This window comes from Notamacropus eugenii, chromosome 3, assembly GCF_028372415.1.
Source record: "Notamacropus eugenii isolate mMacEug1 chromosome 3, mMacEug1.pri_v2, whole genome shotgun sequence".
NCBI classification, from domain to species: Eukaryota; Metazoa; Chordata; class Mammalia; order Diprotodontia; family Macropodidae; genus Notamacropus; species Notamacropus eugenii.
In genome coordinates this window covers 467694364-467715090 of record NC_092874.1, presented here as the reverse complement: position 1 = coordinate 467715090, position 20727 = coordinate 467694364, and the positions used below count along the sequence as shown (strand labels likewise).

Genomic DNA, 20727 nt, shown 5'->3' with positions numbered 1-20727 from the left:
AGAAACACACCTCTTTCTCAGTGGTTCTTGGTTCCTTTACAAAGACTGATCATGCATTAGAGTACATAAAAATTTTATAGTTAAAAGCAGAAAAACAGAAATATTCAAAGTAACCTTTTCAGAGCACAAGACAATAAAAATTATATTTAATAAGAGATCACAGAAACATAGATTAAAAACTAACTGAAGATTAAGCAACCTAATCTTAAAGAATTAAAGAACAAATCAATACTTTCACTGAAGAGAATCACAATAAGGAAACAACATATCAAACCCTGCTAGCAACACCAAAAGCAGTGATTAGAGGGAACTAATATCTCTAAATGTTTGCATCAATAAAGTGGAGAAAGAGCAGACCAATGAATTGGGTATGTAATTTTAAAGAAAACTAGAAAAAGAACAAACTAAAATTCCTCAAGTAAACAGTAAATTGAAAATTCTCAAAATTAAAGGTGAGATTAATAAAATCAAATGTAAAAAGCCATTGAAATAATACATAAAAATAGGAGCTGATTTTATGAAAAAAACATTAAAATAGAACCATTGGTTAATTTGATTTCTAAAAGAGAGAGAAGAAAACCAAATGACTAACATTTAAAAAGGAAAAGGGTGAATAAACCATTAATGAAGATGAAATTAAAGCAGTTATAAGGAGCTATTTTACCCAATTATATGCTTATAAATTTAACAATTTAAGTGAAGTGGAAGAACATTTGCAAAACTACAAACTGCCTAGATTAGCAGAAAAGGAAACAGAATATCTAAACAGACTTATTTTAGAAAAAGAAATTGAACAGACCATAAATGAGCTTCCTAAGAAAAAAGCACCAGGACCAGATGGATTCGCAAAGTGAATTCTATCAAACATTTAAAGATCAACTAATTCTAATATTAAATAAATTATTTGAAAGAATAAACAACAAAGGGATCCTAACAAACTCCTTTTATGAAACAAATATGATACTGATAGCTAACTCAGGAAGAGGAAAAAGAGAGAAAGAAAATTATAGACCATTTTCATTAATGAATATGGATGCAAAAATCTTAAATAAAAAACTAGTTAAAAGATTACAATAACATATTACAAAGATTACATATTATGACCAAGTAGAATTTATACCAAGAGTGTAGGGATGGTTTAACCTAAGGAAAACTATTAACATAATATAACAAAAACATAATTAACATATTATAACCATAATAAAAGTTTTTAAATCATATAATTATATTGATAGATGCAGAAAAAGTTTTTTGATAAAGTACAACATTCATTTCTATTTAAAAAAAAAAACCTTGAAAGTAAAGGTATAGATGGAGTTTTCCTTAAATTGACAAAAAGCATTTATCTAAAATTATCAACAAGCATTATTTGTAATGGGGATAAGCTAGAAGCTTTTCCAGTAAGATCAGGTGTGAAACAAGGATGCCCACTGTCACCAATATTGTTCAATATTATATTGGAAATCAAAGCAATAGAAATAAGAAAAGAAAAAGAAATGGAAGGAATCAGAGTAGGGAATGAGGGCGATAAAACTATCTCTTTCTTCAGAAAACATGATGGTATATCTGGAAAATCTCAAAGACTTTGTGAAAAAATTAACTGAAACAATCATTTTAGCAAAGTAGCAGGATAGAAAGTAAATCAACATAAATCATCAGCATTTCTACTTATTACAAACAAAACCCTACAAGAAGAGGTAGTAAGAGATACCCCATTTAAAATAATTCCAGACAGTATCAAATACTGGGGAGGTACACCTGCCAAAACAAACCCAGGAACAATATAAACAAAATTATAAAAAACTTTTTATACAAATAAAATCAGATTTAAATAACTGGAGAAACAATCATTGTTCATAGATAGGTAGGGTCAACATAATGAAAATGACAATTCTACCTAAACTAATTTATATATTAAATGCCATCCCAATTAAATTACCAAAAAATTATTTTGCTGAATTATAAAAAATAAAAAATTCATGGAAGAACTAAACCTCTAGAATACCAAAGGAAATAATGAAAAAAGTAAAGAAGGAAGTTTACCATAAACTATATCAAAAGGCAGTAATTATCTCTGATACCCACTAAGAAATAGAAAGGTAAATCAATGGAACAGGGTAAACATACAATTTACAGCAGCAAATAAATGTAGTAACTTTGTTTTTGACAAATGTAAAGACTTGAGATTTTAGGAGAATAATTCATTATTTGGTAAAAAATTGTTGGGAAAACTGGAAAGCAGTAGGGTGGAAATTGGAGACAGACCAGTATCTTACACCATTTACCAAGATAAGATCAAAATGGAGATGTGACCTAGATATAAAGAGAGAGATGACAAGAATTTGAAGAACATGGAACATATTACTTATCAGACTTAAGCATAGGTGTACAATTATGAATAAACAAGAGATAGAGAGCAGAGTGAGGTGTAAAATGGATAATTTTGATTACATTAAAGTAAAAAGGCTTTGTACAAATAAAACAAATGTAGCCAAGATCAGAAGAAAAGCAGAAAATAGTGGGGGAATGGGGATTTTATACATAGTTTCTCAGATAAAGGTCTCATATCTCAAACATATAAAGAAGTTTGTAAAATCTATAAGAATAATATTATTCCCCAGTTGATAAATGCTAAAAGTTTATGAATACACAGTTTTCCAAGAAGAAATCAAAACAATTTATTGTCATATGAAAAAACACTAAATCGTTATTGATTAGAGAAATACAAATTAACACCACCTTGAGATATCATTTTACACCTATCATATTGGCTAAAATGGCTGAAGGGGAAAGCAACAAATGTTGGAGGAGATATGGAAAAATTGGGACACTAATTCATTGTTGGTTGAATTGTGAACTGATCCAACCATTTTGGATAGCAACATGGATAATGCCCAAAGAGTTATTAAACTGCCTTTACCCTCTGACCTAACAATACCGGTACTAGATCTATTTCCAAAGATAATTAGGGAAAAAGGAAAAGAACCTCTTTGTTCTAAAATATTTGTAACAGCTCTTTTTGGGGTGGCAAAGAACTGGAAATTGCCCATCCGTTGGGGAATGGCTGAACAAGTTGTGGTATATGATCATGATAGAATGCTGCTGTGCTGCAAGAAATGATGAACTCAGTGATCTTAGAAAAACATGGAGAGACTGTCATAAAATAATGAACAGGACAAAGAGAATTTTGTATACAGTGAAAGCAATATAACTTAGAGCAATTAAGTCATTTTGACTATTACAAACACCCAAATTAACTACAAAGTACATATGAAGGAAGATGCTATCTGCATTCTGAGAAAAAAATGATAAACAGAAGTATGTGTAGAATAATTTTACACATATACATATATATATATACACACACATATATTTGTATCAAATGGTAGCCAGTAACCATCCCTAGGGCAGGAGGGAAAGGAAAAATGGGGGGGGGGGAGAAGAAATTTATATGATAACTTTATTATATATCAAGTTGTACATATAAGATTTGCAGTTTCATATGCACTATTTTTTATGATACCATGTTATGGAAATTTAAAAAGTAATCTGAAGTAATAGAAAGCAAATAAAACAAATACATCCTTTAACCCAGAAAGGGGGTGGAAGGGCCAGGTGTAGGAAGAAGAGAGGGAGAGAAAGAAAGAAAGAAAGAAAGAAAGAAAGAAAGAAAGAAAGAAAGAAAGAAAGAAAGAAAGAAAGAAAGAAAGAAAGAAAGAAAGAAAGAAAGAAAGAAAGGAAGGAAGGAAGGAAGGAAGGAAGGAAGGAAGGAAGGAAGGAAGGAAGGAAGGAAGGAAGGAAGGAAGGAAGGAAGGAAGAAGAGAGAGAGAGAAAGAAAGAAAGAAAAAGAAAGGAAGGAAGGAAGGAAGGAAGGAAGGAAGGAAGGAAGGAAGGAAGGAAGGAAGGAAGGAAGGAAGGAAGGAAGGAAGGAAGGAAGGAAGGAAGGAAGGAAGGAAGATGGCAGAAGGAAGGAGCATCAATGAATTCTTTTTTATTATTATTTATACAAACAGAAGAGAACTGTTTGCTTTCAAATGCACTTCTGAACAGACACAACAATAAGATAAAACTTAGTGGAGATTCCCTAAGGTAAAATTTCTCCAAAAGAATTCCCTCAGAAGCATCCCTAGAAGCCAGGCTTCCTCAGACTAGCTGCAGGCATTGGCTCTACTGGCAGAGTTTCCAGGCAGCAGGTCCAGGGTGCTTGCATCACAAGCGCCAGAAGAACGTCCATTCCCCATTAGGCATGGCCACCATGACGACTATCTGGTGAGCTCTTCCCCACCTATTCAGCATATTCTGACCTAGTGCTCACAGTGAACAGGAGACGAGGGCATATCTAGGCAGGGCAGCATGAGCTCACCTTTGCCCACAACCTCACATATCTACCATCCAAGAGGTAAGAGCAGCCTTTGTGATCAGCCAGAACAGACACTGGCTTTCTGATGGAATAAGCCACGTAACGACAAAGTCCCACCGTCAGAAATGACCAGGCATAATTGCTAGGCACTCCAGTAGACATCCTAGAGGAAGGATGGCCACCAACGCAATATGGCTTCAGTTTCAAGGTTCTGCACTAATGTGCTTAACTTCACTGCAGTGTGGTCAGCATGACGCAGTGTTAGGAGAAGCACGTTGTCCTTGAGAATGTATAAAAGAATCTAGCCAAGAGGCTAGTAGCCACCAGCCATGACTGGCCAGACACAGATGAGCAGAGCTGGAAGTGAAGATCAGGCCCTTTGATTCCAAATCCAGCAGCATTCCCACTACAACACGCTGCCTCTCAGAAACCTCCACCTTCCCTGAGAGCCAGTGGTAGGCCCCTGCAAGCTAGGTCTGCCACTTTGCTGTGTCTCTAAAAGTGTGGCTCACAGAAAGGAACTATGGGTAGTTTAGACACTGCAGTCCAGAAAACTTCTAGCTCACTCCCTTTAGACAAAATTCTGAAAGATTTCTGTAACCTACTGGTATAAGTTCGATTATTCACTAACTTTTTAGCTTTTTCTCTGAATATTCAGAAGACCCCCCAGAGCTCCTAAAACTCAGTATTTGGTTCACAATGTCTCCATTTATTTTGTGTACAACTGTTTTTATTTTATCTTACTTTTTAAATTAATTTTTTAAACTGACTTTTAAATGCATAAAACAAACCAGAGAGGGTTACAAAGGAAACCAACTATGCTGAAATACAATTGTTAAAAAAAAACAATTTCAGTTCACAGCCCCAAGGCTTATAACCTTGGTTCTAGATGAAGATCTCCAGAATAGGGGGGAGTTAACTCCCTGGTGAAGGATTGACAGGAGAACATGGACCAAATTCACAGTGGACAGGATAAGTCAGCCCATTTTTGCCTATGACCTAATATCCATGTTTTCATTATGTACAATGACATACATTTTTGTACAAGGCCAAGGTGGAAACTTGTTACAAAGGGTTGTTTTTTTTTTCTTTCCCAAGGGAGTGGGTGGGAAGGTAGGAACATGAGAAAATACAATAATATTCTTTTACATTCTTACACTACAGTTCGTTCAGCCAATGCCCCAATCAATTTGCACCTCCACAGTATCTAGTTCTATACCTCCTTTTGGGCACAACTACATAAAACTTTACCAGTTATGACTTATGTCCCCAAAGTAAAAAGCTACCATTCAAGAAATACATTATTAGAAAGGAAACGGGGATGATTTGCCATTGATGAGATCGGGAACCAAATACAATATTAAAGCACCTATGAATTTACTAAAAATGGATCAACGAATCAGATTCAGAGCAGGAAGGTCCTTAAAAGTTCAACTGCATCATTTTACAGATCGGAAAACTGGAGCACAGAAAGGCCTTTAACTGGCCCGGAGGAACGAATGTTCCACTTGGTATCAAAAAGACCCGAGTTCTGATACTGCCTCTGTAAGACACGGAGTTGTGCAGCATTGGGCCAGTCATTCAGCTCCTTTCAATCTCATCCGTGAAATAGGCGTCATAACAGTCCCCTTCTCCTAGGGTTGTGGTGACAATCAAATGAGGTAACTATTTGTAAAGTGTTTTACACACCTTAAATTGCTAAATGTCAGCTGTTATTAAGTGACTTGCTAAAGCAAGCAAATCTATTAGCCACGGTGAGAGCATGCCTCATGTGTTGCCACATTTTTAGAGGGAAAAAAATACATCCCAAATTTTATAATTAAGAACCTCAGATTAAAATTAAAACTGACCTCGGTGTACTCATCAAAAGTGTGATTCTCTGCCTGGAATGTTTGGATTTGGTCCATTGCAGTCCCATCGATAAGCCAACTATATTTTTTAACTGAAAATTAATTATCAAAGTAAAATTACATTAAAATTGTAAAATTCTAATAAATTCAGTATTATCAGTACTAATGGGGAATGGGTATTCTGTGGCATTGAATAATCTGGTTAATTGAGGTTTTTCTAATGGGTCACCCACAGACAACCACTTTTCAAAGAATTAGACTACAAAAGCCCTGCACTCAAACCAGGCTTTTTCCATAAAAAGCCGTAAGTCCTTTAGTCACCTGACACCTTCCAGTGTCCATGGGTCATCACTGTGGACTTACTGAGGAAGAGCTGGGTTTGGGAGATGAGGGCTTCCATTTCAACCACCACATTCAGAAAAGTATCTAAAGAGACTGTGCTTTAAACCCCTGCAGCTTCCTAGGGGAGGTGGCCACTTCTGGGCTGTGGCCTCATGGGGGAGAGGGGACCACCACACAGGGCAAAGTCTGCTAGGCCCAAGATTCAGGAGCTCCAGGTCCCAGTCCATGGTCTGTCCTTGTGGGATCTCTGACTCACTTCAGTTCTCCAGGTCTAAATGTCCTTGATCTAAACAATCCTGGTATCTCCAAGGGCCCTCCCAGTTCCATCACTTAATGACCCACATCTCCTCCTGAGGAGAAGGCAAATAGAGGCAAATAGAGAGGGGTGTCTAAATTCCAATTCACAACAAACTAGTGTTTCGTTATTTCTGCTATTGATGTTTTAAGGTTGGGGGATGGGATCCAGCCTGGCACCACCTACCATATTCATCAAAGTGTTCCTTTGGTCCTTGTAAGTTCAGATTCACTGCTTCCCTCAGGGTATGAAAGGCCCAATCCAACACGTGGTCAGGAAGTTCGGTGCTAAGGTTTATGGTTGTGGGCCCGCCTGACAGCCAAGAGTGGACAGTCTGAACGGTCTAAAAAATTCAATTAACAGCCATCAAAATGATCGTACTTATCTGTTTAGAGAAAGAGAGGGGACTTGTGACTTCAGTTCCCAATGGGGATCTCTGTTTGCCAAAGCAGATGGGCATCTTCTGCACAATTTATAATCTTAGAGAATTGCCTAGGCCATGGAAAAGTGACTTAGACAAGGTCACCGAGGTGGGCCTCTCCTACATAGAAATGTATGTATGCAAGCACATCTACGTGTGTGTATACATATGCATGTATACGTGTTTATATGTGTGTATATATAAGTTGTGATATGTACACAGATACATAGTGATATGGCATACATATAAAATGACATGTAAATACATGTGTGTGCATATATGTATGTACATATATGCTCATACATGCATACATGTATGTGCATGTGTATCACTGATTATATTTTTTAAGTATTGTCCCTGGGAAAACCTAGTTTCTAACCGTTTTCTAACTGCCCCAAGAAGACCCCTGCATGTCCACTGCCCCCACTCCCGGACAAAGATAGTTCTAAGGACATTTCTACAACCTTGCTTTTGCAATCCCTTGAAACCTCAACACTCCCTTCCTGCAGGTCAGCTGTTCTGTGTGTCCAGACTACACTCCCATCCTGCTGTTTCCTATGACCATGCTCTATGAGAATCCCCTTGCTCATCCCTATCTGAATATGGCAAGATGTTGTCCCAGACTGCAATCCCTCCATCCCGAATAAATGCCTTACCTTATTTACCAATCAACTAGTTGGTCTGAGGTTGGTTTGTTTGTTTTCCAGGTCAACAGCCTCAATCCCATCCCATTTCACCCATAAGCCCTATGGCTTATATTGTACAAATCTGCACATGCAGTGACTTTTAAGAGGATATCTGTCTCATTACATTAGAACTGACTGTATACCTTTACATATGTGTGTGTGTATATACATATATATACACACACACATACACACACATATGTATAACAGCAGAGTCACCATCAGAGGTGTATGTATCAGAGGTGAGCCTCTGTTCTACATACTTCTATGGAATAAATGTTTTTAAAGGTTACCATTTACATAATACTCTCAAGTCTATAAAGCACTTTCTCTACAGTTATTCATTTGATCCTCACAACATTCCTGTGAGGTAAGTGCTGCTATCCCCATTTTTATAGAAGAGGAAGCTGATCCATACAAGTTAAGTGACTTGCCCAGAGTCACACAGCTAGTAACTGTTTGAGGCCAAATTCAAACTCAGGTCTTCCTGAGTCTAAATCCCGCACTCTACCCCCCTCTACCACCTAAATGCCTTCTATATACATATATATATACACATGTCTACATGTCTACATACTCATACATATGCACGTAAATATATGATACAGTATATGCTGCCTTATACATGTCTGGATGCAGATACATATTTCCCAAACTATTTTTCCCATTCTTTTAAGATTTTAACTAAAAGAAAGATGATTTCATTTTTTTTTTATGGTTTCAATTTTTGCAGATATACTATTATAGAGAAGTGGTTTGTCTTCAGGAGGGTTAACTGAGTCAGAAAGATGATTTTTTTAAATATAAAAACAAGACATCATTAAGACCTTCACTTTTAGAATTGGATTGCCATATCTTGTCATCTTTATCCTAATGCCCTCCATAAAGTTCTGCTCCAATAGTCTACTGTAATGGGGAGGTGATTGGGAGATCTTGAAGGCTACACCAGTAGGCTCTGTAACAATCCACTGCATTTTGATTTCCTTGAGGGAAGACGTCATTTTTTGGCTTTCTCCACATTACCAGGGCTTAGCATAATGCTTGGCACATAATAAGTGTTTACTAAATCCTTCTTGCCTTAATTTGACATTTATAGTATGGCTCTAACAACAGAGCAAGTGACTTTCCACGGTTCAGACTAGCTAAGGATGCAAAGGCTCATCCCCAGTGGCTAGCCATTTTCTGATGAGCTACCTAGCCAATATCAACCCACTGGAAAATACAAGTATGGAAACATTCTAACTTAAAATCGTTTAGAATTTAGAACTCTAAGTGGCTCTAGATCCAATGTTAATAATGGCCCAAACCAAAATATTTACTTCTGAAAATGATCATTTCAACTCCAAGGGTAAAAAGGTTGCCCTACCTGCAGGGTTTCTCCAATTCGATCCACCACACCTGCCACAACTTCCTGCAAATCTTGAAAAGTCGGATAAAAGTCCATCTTTTCATCATCAAATGTCAATTCCATCTTGAATATTGGCAGCCATTTTGTGTCATTGGGATTAAAGAGATCTACAAATCCTTCCACCGTTCTCATTAACAGATCTCTCAACTGGATCATAACACAAGGTGATCTTGTTACTTTAATAAATGCAAACTTTACCTTTTGTTCTTACACAATTTGCTTTTTAAAACAGAACTCTGTTATCTTATTAGGTCCTTACTTTGGGAAACTTTCATCCAGTCAGCTCATTCTGCCCCCTCTAATTAATAACTAACTCTACTTCCTATCTCAACTGCTTTTCCTCTCCATTCATTGGTTTCTGAAGAAGTGCCCACACTGGCCATGGCAAAGGAGTGGTGCCCTTCACTAGCAGCTTCTTGTTCTAAAGCCCGCAGGCAGACACGATTATTTAATAATGAAAATGTTATACACCACCCTTCCTCTTCCCAAATACAAAGGAGCAGGGTGCTACTCCCCATCTGCCATTGAGGCAGATCTCTCTGAGTTTATTTTCTCCTTTGTGGCTCCCTTTAATACTGGACTTTCAAGAGTAAAGGGGAGTGAGAGTTGGGAGCACAGAGAGAAGATGAAGCAATTCCAGGAGGAGAAGAGATCACCCTTGTCATTCCTGGGTGTTTCTGGGTCGGCTTTGGTTTGACCCCCAAACACTAGCCAAGTTCTGCGGATACAATTCCTGGGTCTGGAAGCCAGGCTTCCCACAGACAAGCCACAACACGGCCAGAAGGGTTCATTCCTAACAGAGGCGGTCCATCCTAACAAATGAGAATCCAGATTTTAGCGACTCCAGCTTTTCAATCACTTGAGGTACTTGGTGACTTTTTATATAATAGGAAGTGGAATGGTTTTGACTGCCCTCCACTTGCAAAGGGAGATGTAATAAGAAAAAACAGAGGTCTCTAAGTTCAAATTTCTTCAAGTAGTTTTCTTAAGAGATTTGGGCCAACTAAGTAATTCCCTCCTCTTCATCCCTTCTAAATCAGAAAGCAGGGGTTCTTAACCTGAGATCTATAGACTTATAGGTTTTAAAGAGTCTGTCAATTTTTAAAAATTTTAATAAGAGTTGCTGTGTGGTGATTTTCAGTCATGTCTGACTCTTCATGGCCCCATTTAGGATCTTCTTGGCAAAGATACTGGAATGGTTTGCCGTTCCTTCTTCAGCTCATTTTATAGATGAGGAAACTGAGGCAAACAGGATAATTGACTTCCCCAGGGTCACACAGTTAGTAAGTGTCTGAGGCCAGATTTGAACTCAGGTCTTTCTGACTTTAGGCCCTTGATATGAGTATTTCAATATAATTTGTTCCCTTTGTAATGCCAGTTATTTTATTTTACATATTTTTAAACATTATTCTGAGCTTCCACAGACTGGCACAAGGGTCCGTTGAGGAAAAAAAAAAGAGTTAAGAATTCCTGATCTAACAACACTCAACCTCCAGTCAAACTGAACTAGTCTTTGTCCCACAACATGCCCTCTCCTTTCCTGACTACCCACCACTCTTCCCTACTCTCACTTTTCTACCTAATGAATTCTTACCCATCCTTTAAGGTCCAACTCAAATATTTCCCCTGCCAGGTAACTTCCTTGCCTCCTCCCAGAGTAGTACGAACATTCTTTCCATCACACTCAATTTTACAGCTCCCTAACATACTTATCTATAATCCTGGCATTGTGACCTCCTGGACTGTCTGGTCCATGAAGACAGAGGATATGTGTAATCTAAACATGGTGCCTCCCCATCTAATGCCTAGAACTTGGCTTCTGCATGAGACAGAACCTAAATAAATGTACGCTGAACAAATGAATGAAAAACAAACGAATGAACCCTCTCAAAGTTAGTATAACATTCCATTTCTAAAGAGCTTTAAGGTTTACAAAGCACTTTCACCACAACAAGTCAGTAAGTTAGCCCAAGAATTGTGATTCTCCATATCCAAGGCCTCAGATCTCCAGACTCCACATTCAGTGATATTTTTGCTCCCCAGAGTAAGAGATATATTCACCTGATTTGACATTAGTGTAGACACACAGTTATAGAAAGAATCCAATTTTTCTGCTTTAATGTCATCAAGTGCTTCCTTCTTAGTGAAGATATTGATCACCTTGGGATACCAGGTATTCATTAACTTCTCCTCTGTTTTTCTGGCGTTGATAGACACATCGTTTCTTAAACTTTCACAATCCATGGGACCTTTGGTTCTAATTGGAAGGAAAACAAATACCTCAGAAAGGTTAAGATCAGCTATAACCGATAAAATAGTTTTGAAAAAAGATTTTTAATTCCCCAATGATTGAAATAAATCAAATCAAAATCCTATAACCTCACATTACTAGAAATGATCAATAAAAGGTGATGCCAATAAAAATGAAAAGCTAAAGATGAATGAATCAAAAAATGAATGAAAAAGTATTTATTAAGTGGGGTTTTTACGTGCAAAGCACTAGAAGAATCAGACAGTTTCTGTTCTCAAGGAGTTCACACTTGAGTTAGACTGGAGAGCCCACACTCTAGAGAGGGGTCATCTGCAAGGCGAATGGCAAGGCCCAGAAAGCTTTAAGAGGCAGGGATGACAAAGCCCAGGAGCTCAGGATGCAGGAAGGCATCTGCCCCACAGGGCAGGGAGCCTGGAGCAGGGCAGTACTTTGAGGGGAGTCAGTGAGGATCAGGGATGCTAGGTGCCCTGACTCGGCAGGGGTGGGCAAAGGGAACAAAGGGGATGTAATCTTCAAATGTTCACTGGAAGGGTCTTACCCTAGGCTCACAGGCAGGGGAACTCAAAGACCAACTCATCCAACCCCCTTATTTTGCAGATAAGGAAACTGAGGTCCGGGGAAGGTAAGTGATTTGTCCAAACATTAATAAGAATCAAAGGTAGAATTAGAACTCAGGTCCTTGGACTCTAGGGCCACTGTCATGTGACCTCAGATGCCCACCCTTCTTGACTTTTCTGTCATATTTGACACTGCTGAGCACCCTCTTCTCCCAGACATTTCTCCTCCCCTGACTGCTGCTGCCCATATTCCTCCCGGTCCTCTTCCTATCAGCCTGACCTCTCCTTCTCATTCTCCTCCTGGATCACCATCTGTTTGAGATTCTCCCATCAGTAGATAAATTTCTTAAGGTCAAAAACTGTCTTCTTTTTGCCTTTGGATCCCAATGATTTAGCAAGTGCTTAGCACACAGTAGGTGCTTGGTCTATAGCTACTGGATCAGCTTAAAGACCAGGTTCTACCTGAACCCTGTTAAGTCCAATAAAAGCCTGTCGGCAAATGTTGCATAGCCCAGGTCCAGCAACGTCCTCAGGGTGGGATGAAGAACGTGCAAATTCTCAAAGATCTGGTTTCGGGCTTGGACGTAATTGCTGTGCCAAGGTTGGGAATAATCCAGGCCCCTGAAGGAAAAAAAAGGAGAAGTCCTTGGTCAAAGAAAGGACCTACCATATGCCTGAATCAGAAGGAAAAAAGGTTTGGGGTGCTGTTTGGTGAGGAGATTGGGGAAGGCAGGGGGAGAGAAAAAAGTGGAGGGCCTGGTTTAAGACATGATACCAAAAACAAAATCAAATAATGACCCATTTGAAAGGGCTCAAGAGGGAGGAAATCCATGCCTCCAGTAATGAAAGTCTAGGTGATGGAGCACATGTTTCAAACTGGGACCACCACAGTCCCTGAGGACCCTGGGCTGTGCCAAGTGAACTGCAAATGTACCTTCCCATATGTGCTATCTCTCCTAAACAACCTGTAAGCTCCCTGAAGGCAGGCACCACCTCACTTTTCTCTGTATCTCCCCCTGCCCAAGCATTCAGTATAGTGTCTGTATCCCTGTTATGTAGCACAGTGTTGTTCAGTCATGTCTGACTCATCATAACCCCGTGGACCATAGCACACCAACACTGTCCCCAAGGTTTTCTTGGCAAAGACAGTGGAGTGGTTTGCCATTTCCTTCTCCAGTTGATTAAAGCCGACAGGGTCACCCAGCTAGCAAGTGTCTGAAGTCACATTCAAACTCAAGTCTTTCTGAGTCCAGGGCTCTATCCACTGAGCCACCCAACTCCTGGAGAGAGTGATCAAATACTGCAGAGGAGTGCAGAAAAATGAACCCTAAGAAAAGGCCATTAGACAGCCATGAATCAATGGTGGTGAGAGCAGGAGATAAGGGGCCAGAAGGGAGGCATAGAGGCAGTGATGAGGCTCAGGTATTTCTGGCTCCAGGTGCAGCCTCTGGGAAGGGCCAGAGGAGGGGCAGCATCCTCAGTGAAGCCTGAGCCGAGGTACAAAACACAGATGCAAACATTGAACTCTGACTGTTAGAAAAGCTGGGCTTCCATCAAGCCTCAAGTCGCCTTGAAACTCAAGGCTCTGAGACTCAAAGGAACAAACGGAATCCACTTGCCCCTGGCACCTGAAGACAACCAGCAGCCCCTGTGCTTTTGCCTATATCCTTCCTTTCTTCAACTGGCTTCCATGTGGTAGAACTCACTGCCCTTCGCATCCTGGCTCCTCTCTGGGGGCACTTCCTAACTTTTCCATGGCCTTCAGTTCCAGCTGTGGCCTGACCAGGGCAGCATGCAAGGGGACTGGAAGCCCAGACTCTCTTAATGGAGCCCAAATCCTTTTCTGACAGATTGCTGGCTGCTTCATTAGCTAAGTTATTTTGAGACCTTGTTAGCATAAAGCATGGCACTGGGTCTGTAGGCAGCCAAAAAGGCCCAAGGCTACAGCTCCTCTCATCTTTGGGCCCAGGGTTCTATGTAGCAGACACTATTAAGGTTAGGAGCAAGATGGATCCTCATTCAAAAAATCTCAGGGTTCCTCATTTGCGATCTGAAGGTAGCCTATGGATCCATAGTAATGAAGGTGCTGACAGAACACCATGTTTGGCAGCATCTACTCACAGAGGTGATTCTGGTAATGGTCCTCCCTCATCTTCCAGCCATGACACTGGTGGTCTCACAAGAACGCTTCGTACTAGAATGCACACATGCAATTAAAGATAGCGTCAGTATTCGTAGCAAACCCTCATCACTTCACTACCCTACAGGACACACAACACTGCTGGTCTTCTGAAATTCTTAAAGGCTTGGAATGGGACACACCTGCTTACCAGGTGAGCAGAGGCTGGTCTGGGACCAAGCACCAAAGACTCGGGAGAGGAGGGTCATTCCCTCTTTGGGCTCCCCATTACAAACTAATATTATTAGTGTGAAAATCCTTGGTCACACCAGAAGGAGGATCTCCTATCAGTCTTTCTTTCACTATTAACTCTGAAACAACATCCCCCTCCTCCTTTCTCCCCAGCCCCGCCCCAAAATCCTAACCACTTTCTTTTGCTACCGTGGGCAAAAAACAGAGGAAGAAATTGTCTTTCTTATCTGAAAAAGAGTAAGGGGCCCTTGTTTGATGCACGGAAGAGGAGGAACACTCTCTTTCCCCAGGCCTTTACAACTCAGAGGAATGAGCAGATGAAGTCGGGAGATCTTAACATGGTTTATGTCAGTTTGGTGAAACCTATGGGCTGCTTTTCTGAATGATGTAATAAATGGATAAAATAAAATACAGAGAATTAGGAAAGAAACAAATTTTATTTTTATGCTTAGCTGAGTGACTTGTCCAGGGTCACACAGCTAACAAAGGTCAGAGATGAAATTTGAGCCCAGGTCTTCCTGACCACCAACAGAGGAGAATGGCAGGATAAGTTCACTTCATCGGTCAGGGTGGCAGAGCAGAGCCCAGGGTCAGTTTAGAGGGACCAGAAGAATGGTGGGGTAGCAGGGCAGAAAATGGATGAGGTACAGAAGGGTAATTAGTAAATATCAGAGGTGAGATTTGAACCCAGGACTTTCTAGGTCTAAGACCAGTTCTCTATTACACATCTGATGAACATAAAGGAGAAAATACAGTTTCCAAGACTAAAAGTTACAAGAGTGGCCAATCTGCACAGGTGAAGGGAGTTTCCATACTAGGAATTCTCCCTATAATTATGAAAACATGGATCCAGACAAAACTCCTGCCACCTCACCCTACACCACCTCCCAAAAAACACCTTTATTTGATAATGAAGCAAATGCTTTAGGTTGTTTTTTTTTCAGTCTTCCTTTGGTGAAAATCAATCTGTTTATGGTAATGAACTAATTAGCTTTTAACCTTTTTGTATTTTCCCCACTTGTCCCAAAGGGATCTTGGCACCCCTGCCCAAGGATGGAGGATTGCGCCCAGGCTGGAAGGAACAGATACCTAGCTCTGGGGGCAGCCCTGCACAGTATCTCACCCCTTCTCAGACTCCATCTTGGGCAGACTCTGCATTCTTGCTACTAAATGGTATAGGCCCCTACCCTGGACAAAGCAAGAATCCCTGGGGAGCAGGGTCACATCACACCACACAAGTCTATTCTGGAAACACAGTGACCAGGACCAGAGGAAACATGTACAGGCAAGACAGAAATGAAAATCCTGGATTGGCACAGCAGAGTCAAGGACGCGTCAAGACTTCCTGGATACCCACCCCCTTGCTTTCTCAACCATTCAAAGATGACTCACCCGAGGACTGAGTCAGTCTACCCACAGTGTACCCATCCTGGAGGTCTGCTGGTGACTCAGGTGTCCATTCCAGACCACTGGGTTGGAGGCCAGGAACTGCCCTGTGGTGCCCAGAACCAGCCGCTAGTCCATAGACCCACAATTAGTTCAGGTATTTAAAGAAATTTCTCTCCATTTCTGACCCATTTCACCCCAGATTACCAAGATTTAGTAACCTAGGACAGAGGGACAGAAAGCTGGACTTGGAGGAAAGCCAGAATGTAAATCCTAACTCCACTTACAAGCTGTGTGACCCTGGGCAAATCACTTAACCTCTGTTTGCCTCAGTTTCCAAGAAACACACAAAAAAAATAGTGAAGAACGATTAGACAAAGGCAGCTTACCCATGTATCTCTTCATACTTCTCTCAAATTCAGCTGTGACTTCATTTAAGAGACTCTCTACAAGCTCCTCTCTCTGTGTGCCACTCTTCAATGACTGTGGCACCAGTTTCAACATGTTGTCCAGCCACTCCCTCTGAATGGGGATGATGGGGTTACTTTCAACACATTTTTTCATAAAAACATAGTTCACCTGAAAAGACAACGTTGAAATAAAATAGAATGATCCACAAGGCACAGGCCAATTCAGCTGATGCTTGAATGAATGAATGCAACTTTTACTACTAAGCACGTATCAGACACAGCTAAGGAATTCTACAAAGATTCAAGATAATGTTGGTTATTTTAGCACTCAAAGCAGAATGCCAGGACCATGGACAGAATCCTGAAGGGCAAGGGTGCCCCCAACATGGTGATGGAGCCTTTCCATGTAAGTAGGTAGACAGCTTATAGAGCTAGGTCCCAATTAGTGCAAATAAGAAGTCCAGTGAAGTGCTCTCATTATTTGAATTCACAGTGAATATTTCCACTGGGCTGGAACCAGTTACCATATTTTATATCATCATGGTTTTGAATAGTGCAAATCCTAACACACACTCATTCACTCTGATCTTCATGACCTGCCCTAATGAGGCCCTTGTTGTATGTACAATTATTTGCATGTTATCTCTTCGATTAAACTGAAGGCAGAGACCATGTTTGGGCCTTTTTTTTGTATCCCCAGGGTCCATAACACCAAGCACATAACAAAGAAAAAGAAACATCATATGAAAGAATGACAATATCAGTGAAAAAACATGGGAAACCACTGGTGGCAATTTGTTCCTTTTATACTTTCAGAAAATTAATGTCATAAAAAAACCAGGGCAAGATAAGATGTGGGAACTTTTTCAGCAATTAACAAACAAGCAGCAATAAGCGCTTGATGATGACAGACTTCAAGCTCCTTGAGAGCAGGGACTGTTGTTTCTGTCGTGTTTTCTCAGCACATAGCACAATGGTGGGTACACAGTATGTGCTTAAAATTGCTGGCTCACTGACCAAAAAATGGCAGTCAGGAAGACACTGATTACTGTGACATAAATGCTTATTTTGTCTCTTTTTAAATTCATTCTGAGAATGAGATCTACATTTACCTTATTTATTTATCCTTAACCAATGTGTGCACACACGTGTGTGTGCATGTATGTGTACATGCGAGCGCACATGCTTGCAGAGACAGATACATAGACAATGAGAAAAGGAAGTGGCTAGCCTTCACAAAGACAAGAAGCAACTCCTTGAGCTGAAGGAGTGAGAGGAGATAGGAGAATGGAGCAGAAGGTGTCCCGACATACCCAGGAGGGCCTGCTAACACAGGTTCTTAGATCTGCTTTTCAAAAGGAAAGCAACTTTTGGGGCATCAACAAATCTTCTTTAACCACATATACCAACAGAGAAAATAGAAGCAAAGAAATAAAGACCAACAGACAGGGCTTCTAATTGTCTGACCGTCAGCAATACATACATCACAGATCAACAGACAGATCCAATTGTCTGACTTTACACACAGAGTTACCATCTGGGCTTTCAAGGACAGGGGGCTTCTTAACAGCTGCCCAGAGCCTCATCCCACACAAAGAGTAAGCCCCAAAGCAAAACCTCACCTCAGAGTATATATATGCTTTCCAGAGCCAGAAGGCCTCATGACCCTGACCCAGTGCCTCATTAGAAGTTAACAAAAGGTGTGGGCCCTCCTATAAAACAAGCCTCCTCTAATCAAGCTTCCCTTAATAGACTCCACCTGAGTGGGTGGGGGCAGGTCTTTAATTCAAGAAGCAAAGGAGGAAGAAATCAAAAGAAGGGAGTTTGTAAGAAAAAGGGAAGTGAGAAGAGGTACAAAAAACAAATTGGTTAAAAACAATATTAGAATTTAGTGGAGAAAGTGAAAAGAATTTGGGTGCTGTTGTCAAGGATTAAGAGTTTGTCAAATGTTCTAAAGCACTAAGGAAGGAAGAGAGCACAGTTCTGGGGGGTGAGCCCCCCCAGATTAGGTGACAGTAATGGAAACATAAACCTGATGCCAGGAAGTTCAGTAGGATGATCACTACCCAGGAGGACCAAGAACACTGCTCTTCCTTCTAGTAAATATGAAGAACAGTGAGATTTTGCATCAACCATTACTGAGTCATCCACCAAGTCCCCTACCATTTTTTCCTTATGGGTTCTCAAATGCCAGGAAAACTGAAAGGTTTGGCTGATCAGAAGGCCTGGGTTCAAATCCCACCAAAAACACATACTAACTGATATGAACCAAATCTCTTAACCTTGTGGTCTCTATTTCATCTGAAAAATTGGAGGGACAGGAGGGCAGGGAGCAAGTTTCAAGATTCCTGTCCATTTTAGCTCTATAAACCTATGAGCCCATTCCTTAGAAAAGTTTTATGAGTTTTTGAGGAAGAAAAAAAAAATGTACCTTTTTCACGATAAGCAAAATTCAAATTACGTTTGTCCTTGGACAAGACATATCCATATAGCAGGTGCTATATAAATGTCAGCGATGATGACAATATTGGCAGAGTTGTGGATGAGGATAAGTATGATGGTGGTGATGATGATAGTGATGGAGGAGGAGGCCACAAGGCTGGGACCTGCTCAGGGTTTTTCTAGGTTGGTAATAATAATAATTTAAATAAGTGCTTTCAGGTTTGCAGTATGATTTACGCACAATAATCCTATGAGGGGAGGAGCACAGACACTATGATCCCCATTCTACTGAGGGGGAAACTGAGGCTCAAGATGTGGTGTGACTTGCCTAAGGTCCAGACAACTAGTAAGTGTCAAGAGAGAGCTTGAGCCCACATCTCTCTTATGTGCATATTCCAAGTTCTCTCCACCTCTCTACTTGGCCCTAGAGCCCAGACTCCGAAAGCCTCTGGTCACCTCTATAGGATGAGACAGTGGAAGTGCTGGGAGGCCCACTCTGGCCTACAAAGTTCTACTGCTGTAGCCACTGAATTGGCCCTCTTTGGCTGCATTGCTCCCCTTGGGACCCCCTGACAACACCCAACCATTCCCCCATCAATGAACTTCAAAGCCTTCCAGACCCATCCGGGGTGAGTGACAATCAGGCCTTCATATCACATCCAGTCATCTCCCTAGCCCTAGCTTCTGGCTCCACCAAAACAAGCCTCCTTTGCCCAGTCCCTTCCCTATATCCTCCTCTTCCTTCATTCTAAATGTTCTTAATGCAGGAAGTTGTAAACTTTTTTTCCTAATGTTTTGTTTATCTTTCTATATAATGGTTTCTTTGGAGCATTTAAACTTTATTCTGAGAAGGGATCCAGAGACCTCCCCAGACTGCCAGAGAAGGCCATGACACAAACAGGTTAGGGACACTCCCTTACCCCCATTAGAAAGTAAGCTCTGATGAAGGCCCAGCTAAATGCACATCTCAACATCTTGTTTCCCAGTCCCAGCCTTCCTGGCTTCCCTATTTCTATGGAGGACATCATCAGGTCCTAGCCTTGGTCTCTTTCTCACCCCCACAGTCATGCAGGTACAAGTCTTGTCTCTTCTAGCTTCACAACATCTGTCCCATCTGTCCCCCTTACTGCCTTCACTAAGTATCCCCATCATCCTAACTCAGGCCTCCTTCCCCTCTCTCTAACGGACCATGCAATGGCTTCCTAAGAGATCTCCCCACATCCAGGATGTCTCTCTCCTCTCCCAACTGATATTCCTAAAGCTCATATCTGACCATGACATTTCCTAACCCAAGAACCTCCACTGGCTCCCCTTTGCCCCTTTGATTAACCACAAACTCTTCTGACTGTTTCTTAAAGCCCTTTACAATCTGGTTGCAGACATCCCAGATGAATTGACATTACCCTTCCTCCTGAACAGGATCTCAGATATGACATCTTCCAAACAAGAACACTGAATGGATGTTAAGATTGTAACACTTGATAATAAATAAATATTATCATTTTAAGTTATATATTAAATATTTTAATAAATGTTCATTTAAAATAATTATAATAATAATTGATAATAAAATAGTCAACTCACGCCTCTTTTTCTTAGGTCACTGTACATCTAAAAAAAAGAAGGAAGACAAACATATTAGAGAAATGAAAATCCCTCCAAATCCATTGAAATCAATCAAACACTGAGCTGGCATCGTCATTTCAAGATGAGAAGAGACCTTCTGTTCAGAATCATGAAAGCGACTGATGCCGTGTTGGACTCACACTGGAAGGGTACTCAGGTTCAGGTGACCCAGGGCCTCGTTTCTTCTTCTCCTCTGATGCTCTCATAAGTTTTTGCATTGCTCCAGCAGTCCTGGAATTCAGAGTGAGAAATAAAAGGGCGATTAACTTAGGATTCACTTTAAGATAACAGATATAAAGGA

General features: G+C 40.5%; 1 protein-coding gene across 4 annotated transcripts in view; it reads right to left on the bottom strand.

The window, feature by feature from the left end:
- DNAH12 (dynein axonemal heavy chain 12) overlaps positions 1-20727 on the bottom strand; it is a 151987-nt gene that overhangs the window by 123844 nt on the left and 7416 nt on the right. For all 4 annotated transcript variants that reach the window (XR_011964804.1, XM_072598847.1, XM_072598848.1 and 1 more), the window contains exons 3-11: positions 20567-20657; positions 20385-20411; positions 16338-16527; positions 14313-14385; positions 12654-12812; positions 11424-11619; positions 9321-9509; positions 7034-7190; positions 6211-6302 (exon numbers count right to left, since the gene is read on the bottom strand). Coding sequence is in view for 3 of the 4 variants with exons in the window: in XM_072598847.1 (XP_072454948.1) it covers positions 6211-6302; positions 7034-7190; positions 9321-9509; positions 11424-11619; positions 12654-12812; positions 14313-14385; positions 16338-16527; positions 20385-20411; positions 20567-20657 (1174 nt within the window). In the remaining variant the exon portion in view is untranslated. The remainder of the gene's footprint in view (positions 1-6210; positions 6303-7033; positions 7191-9320; positions 9510-11423; positions 11620-12653; positions 12813-14312; positions 14386-16337; positions 16528-20384; positions 20412-20566; positions 20658-20727) is intronic.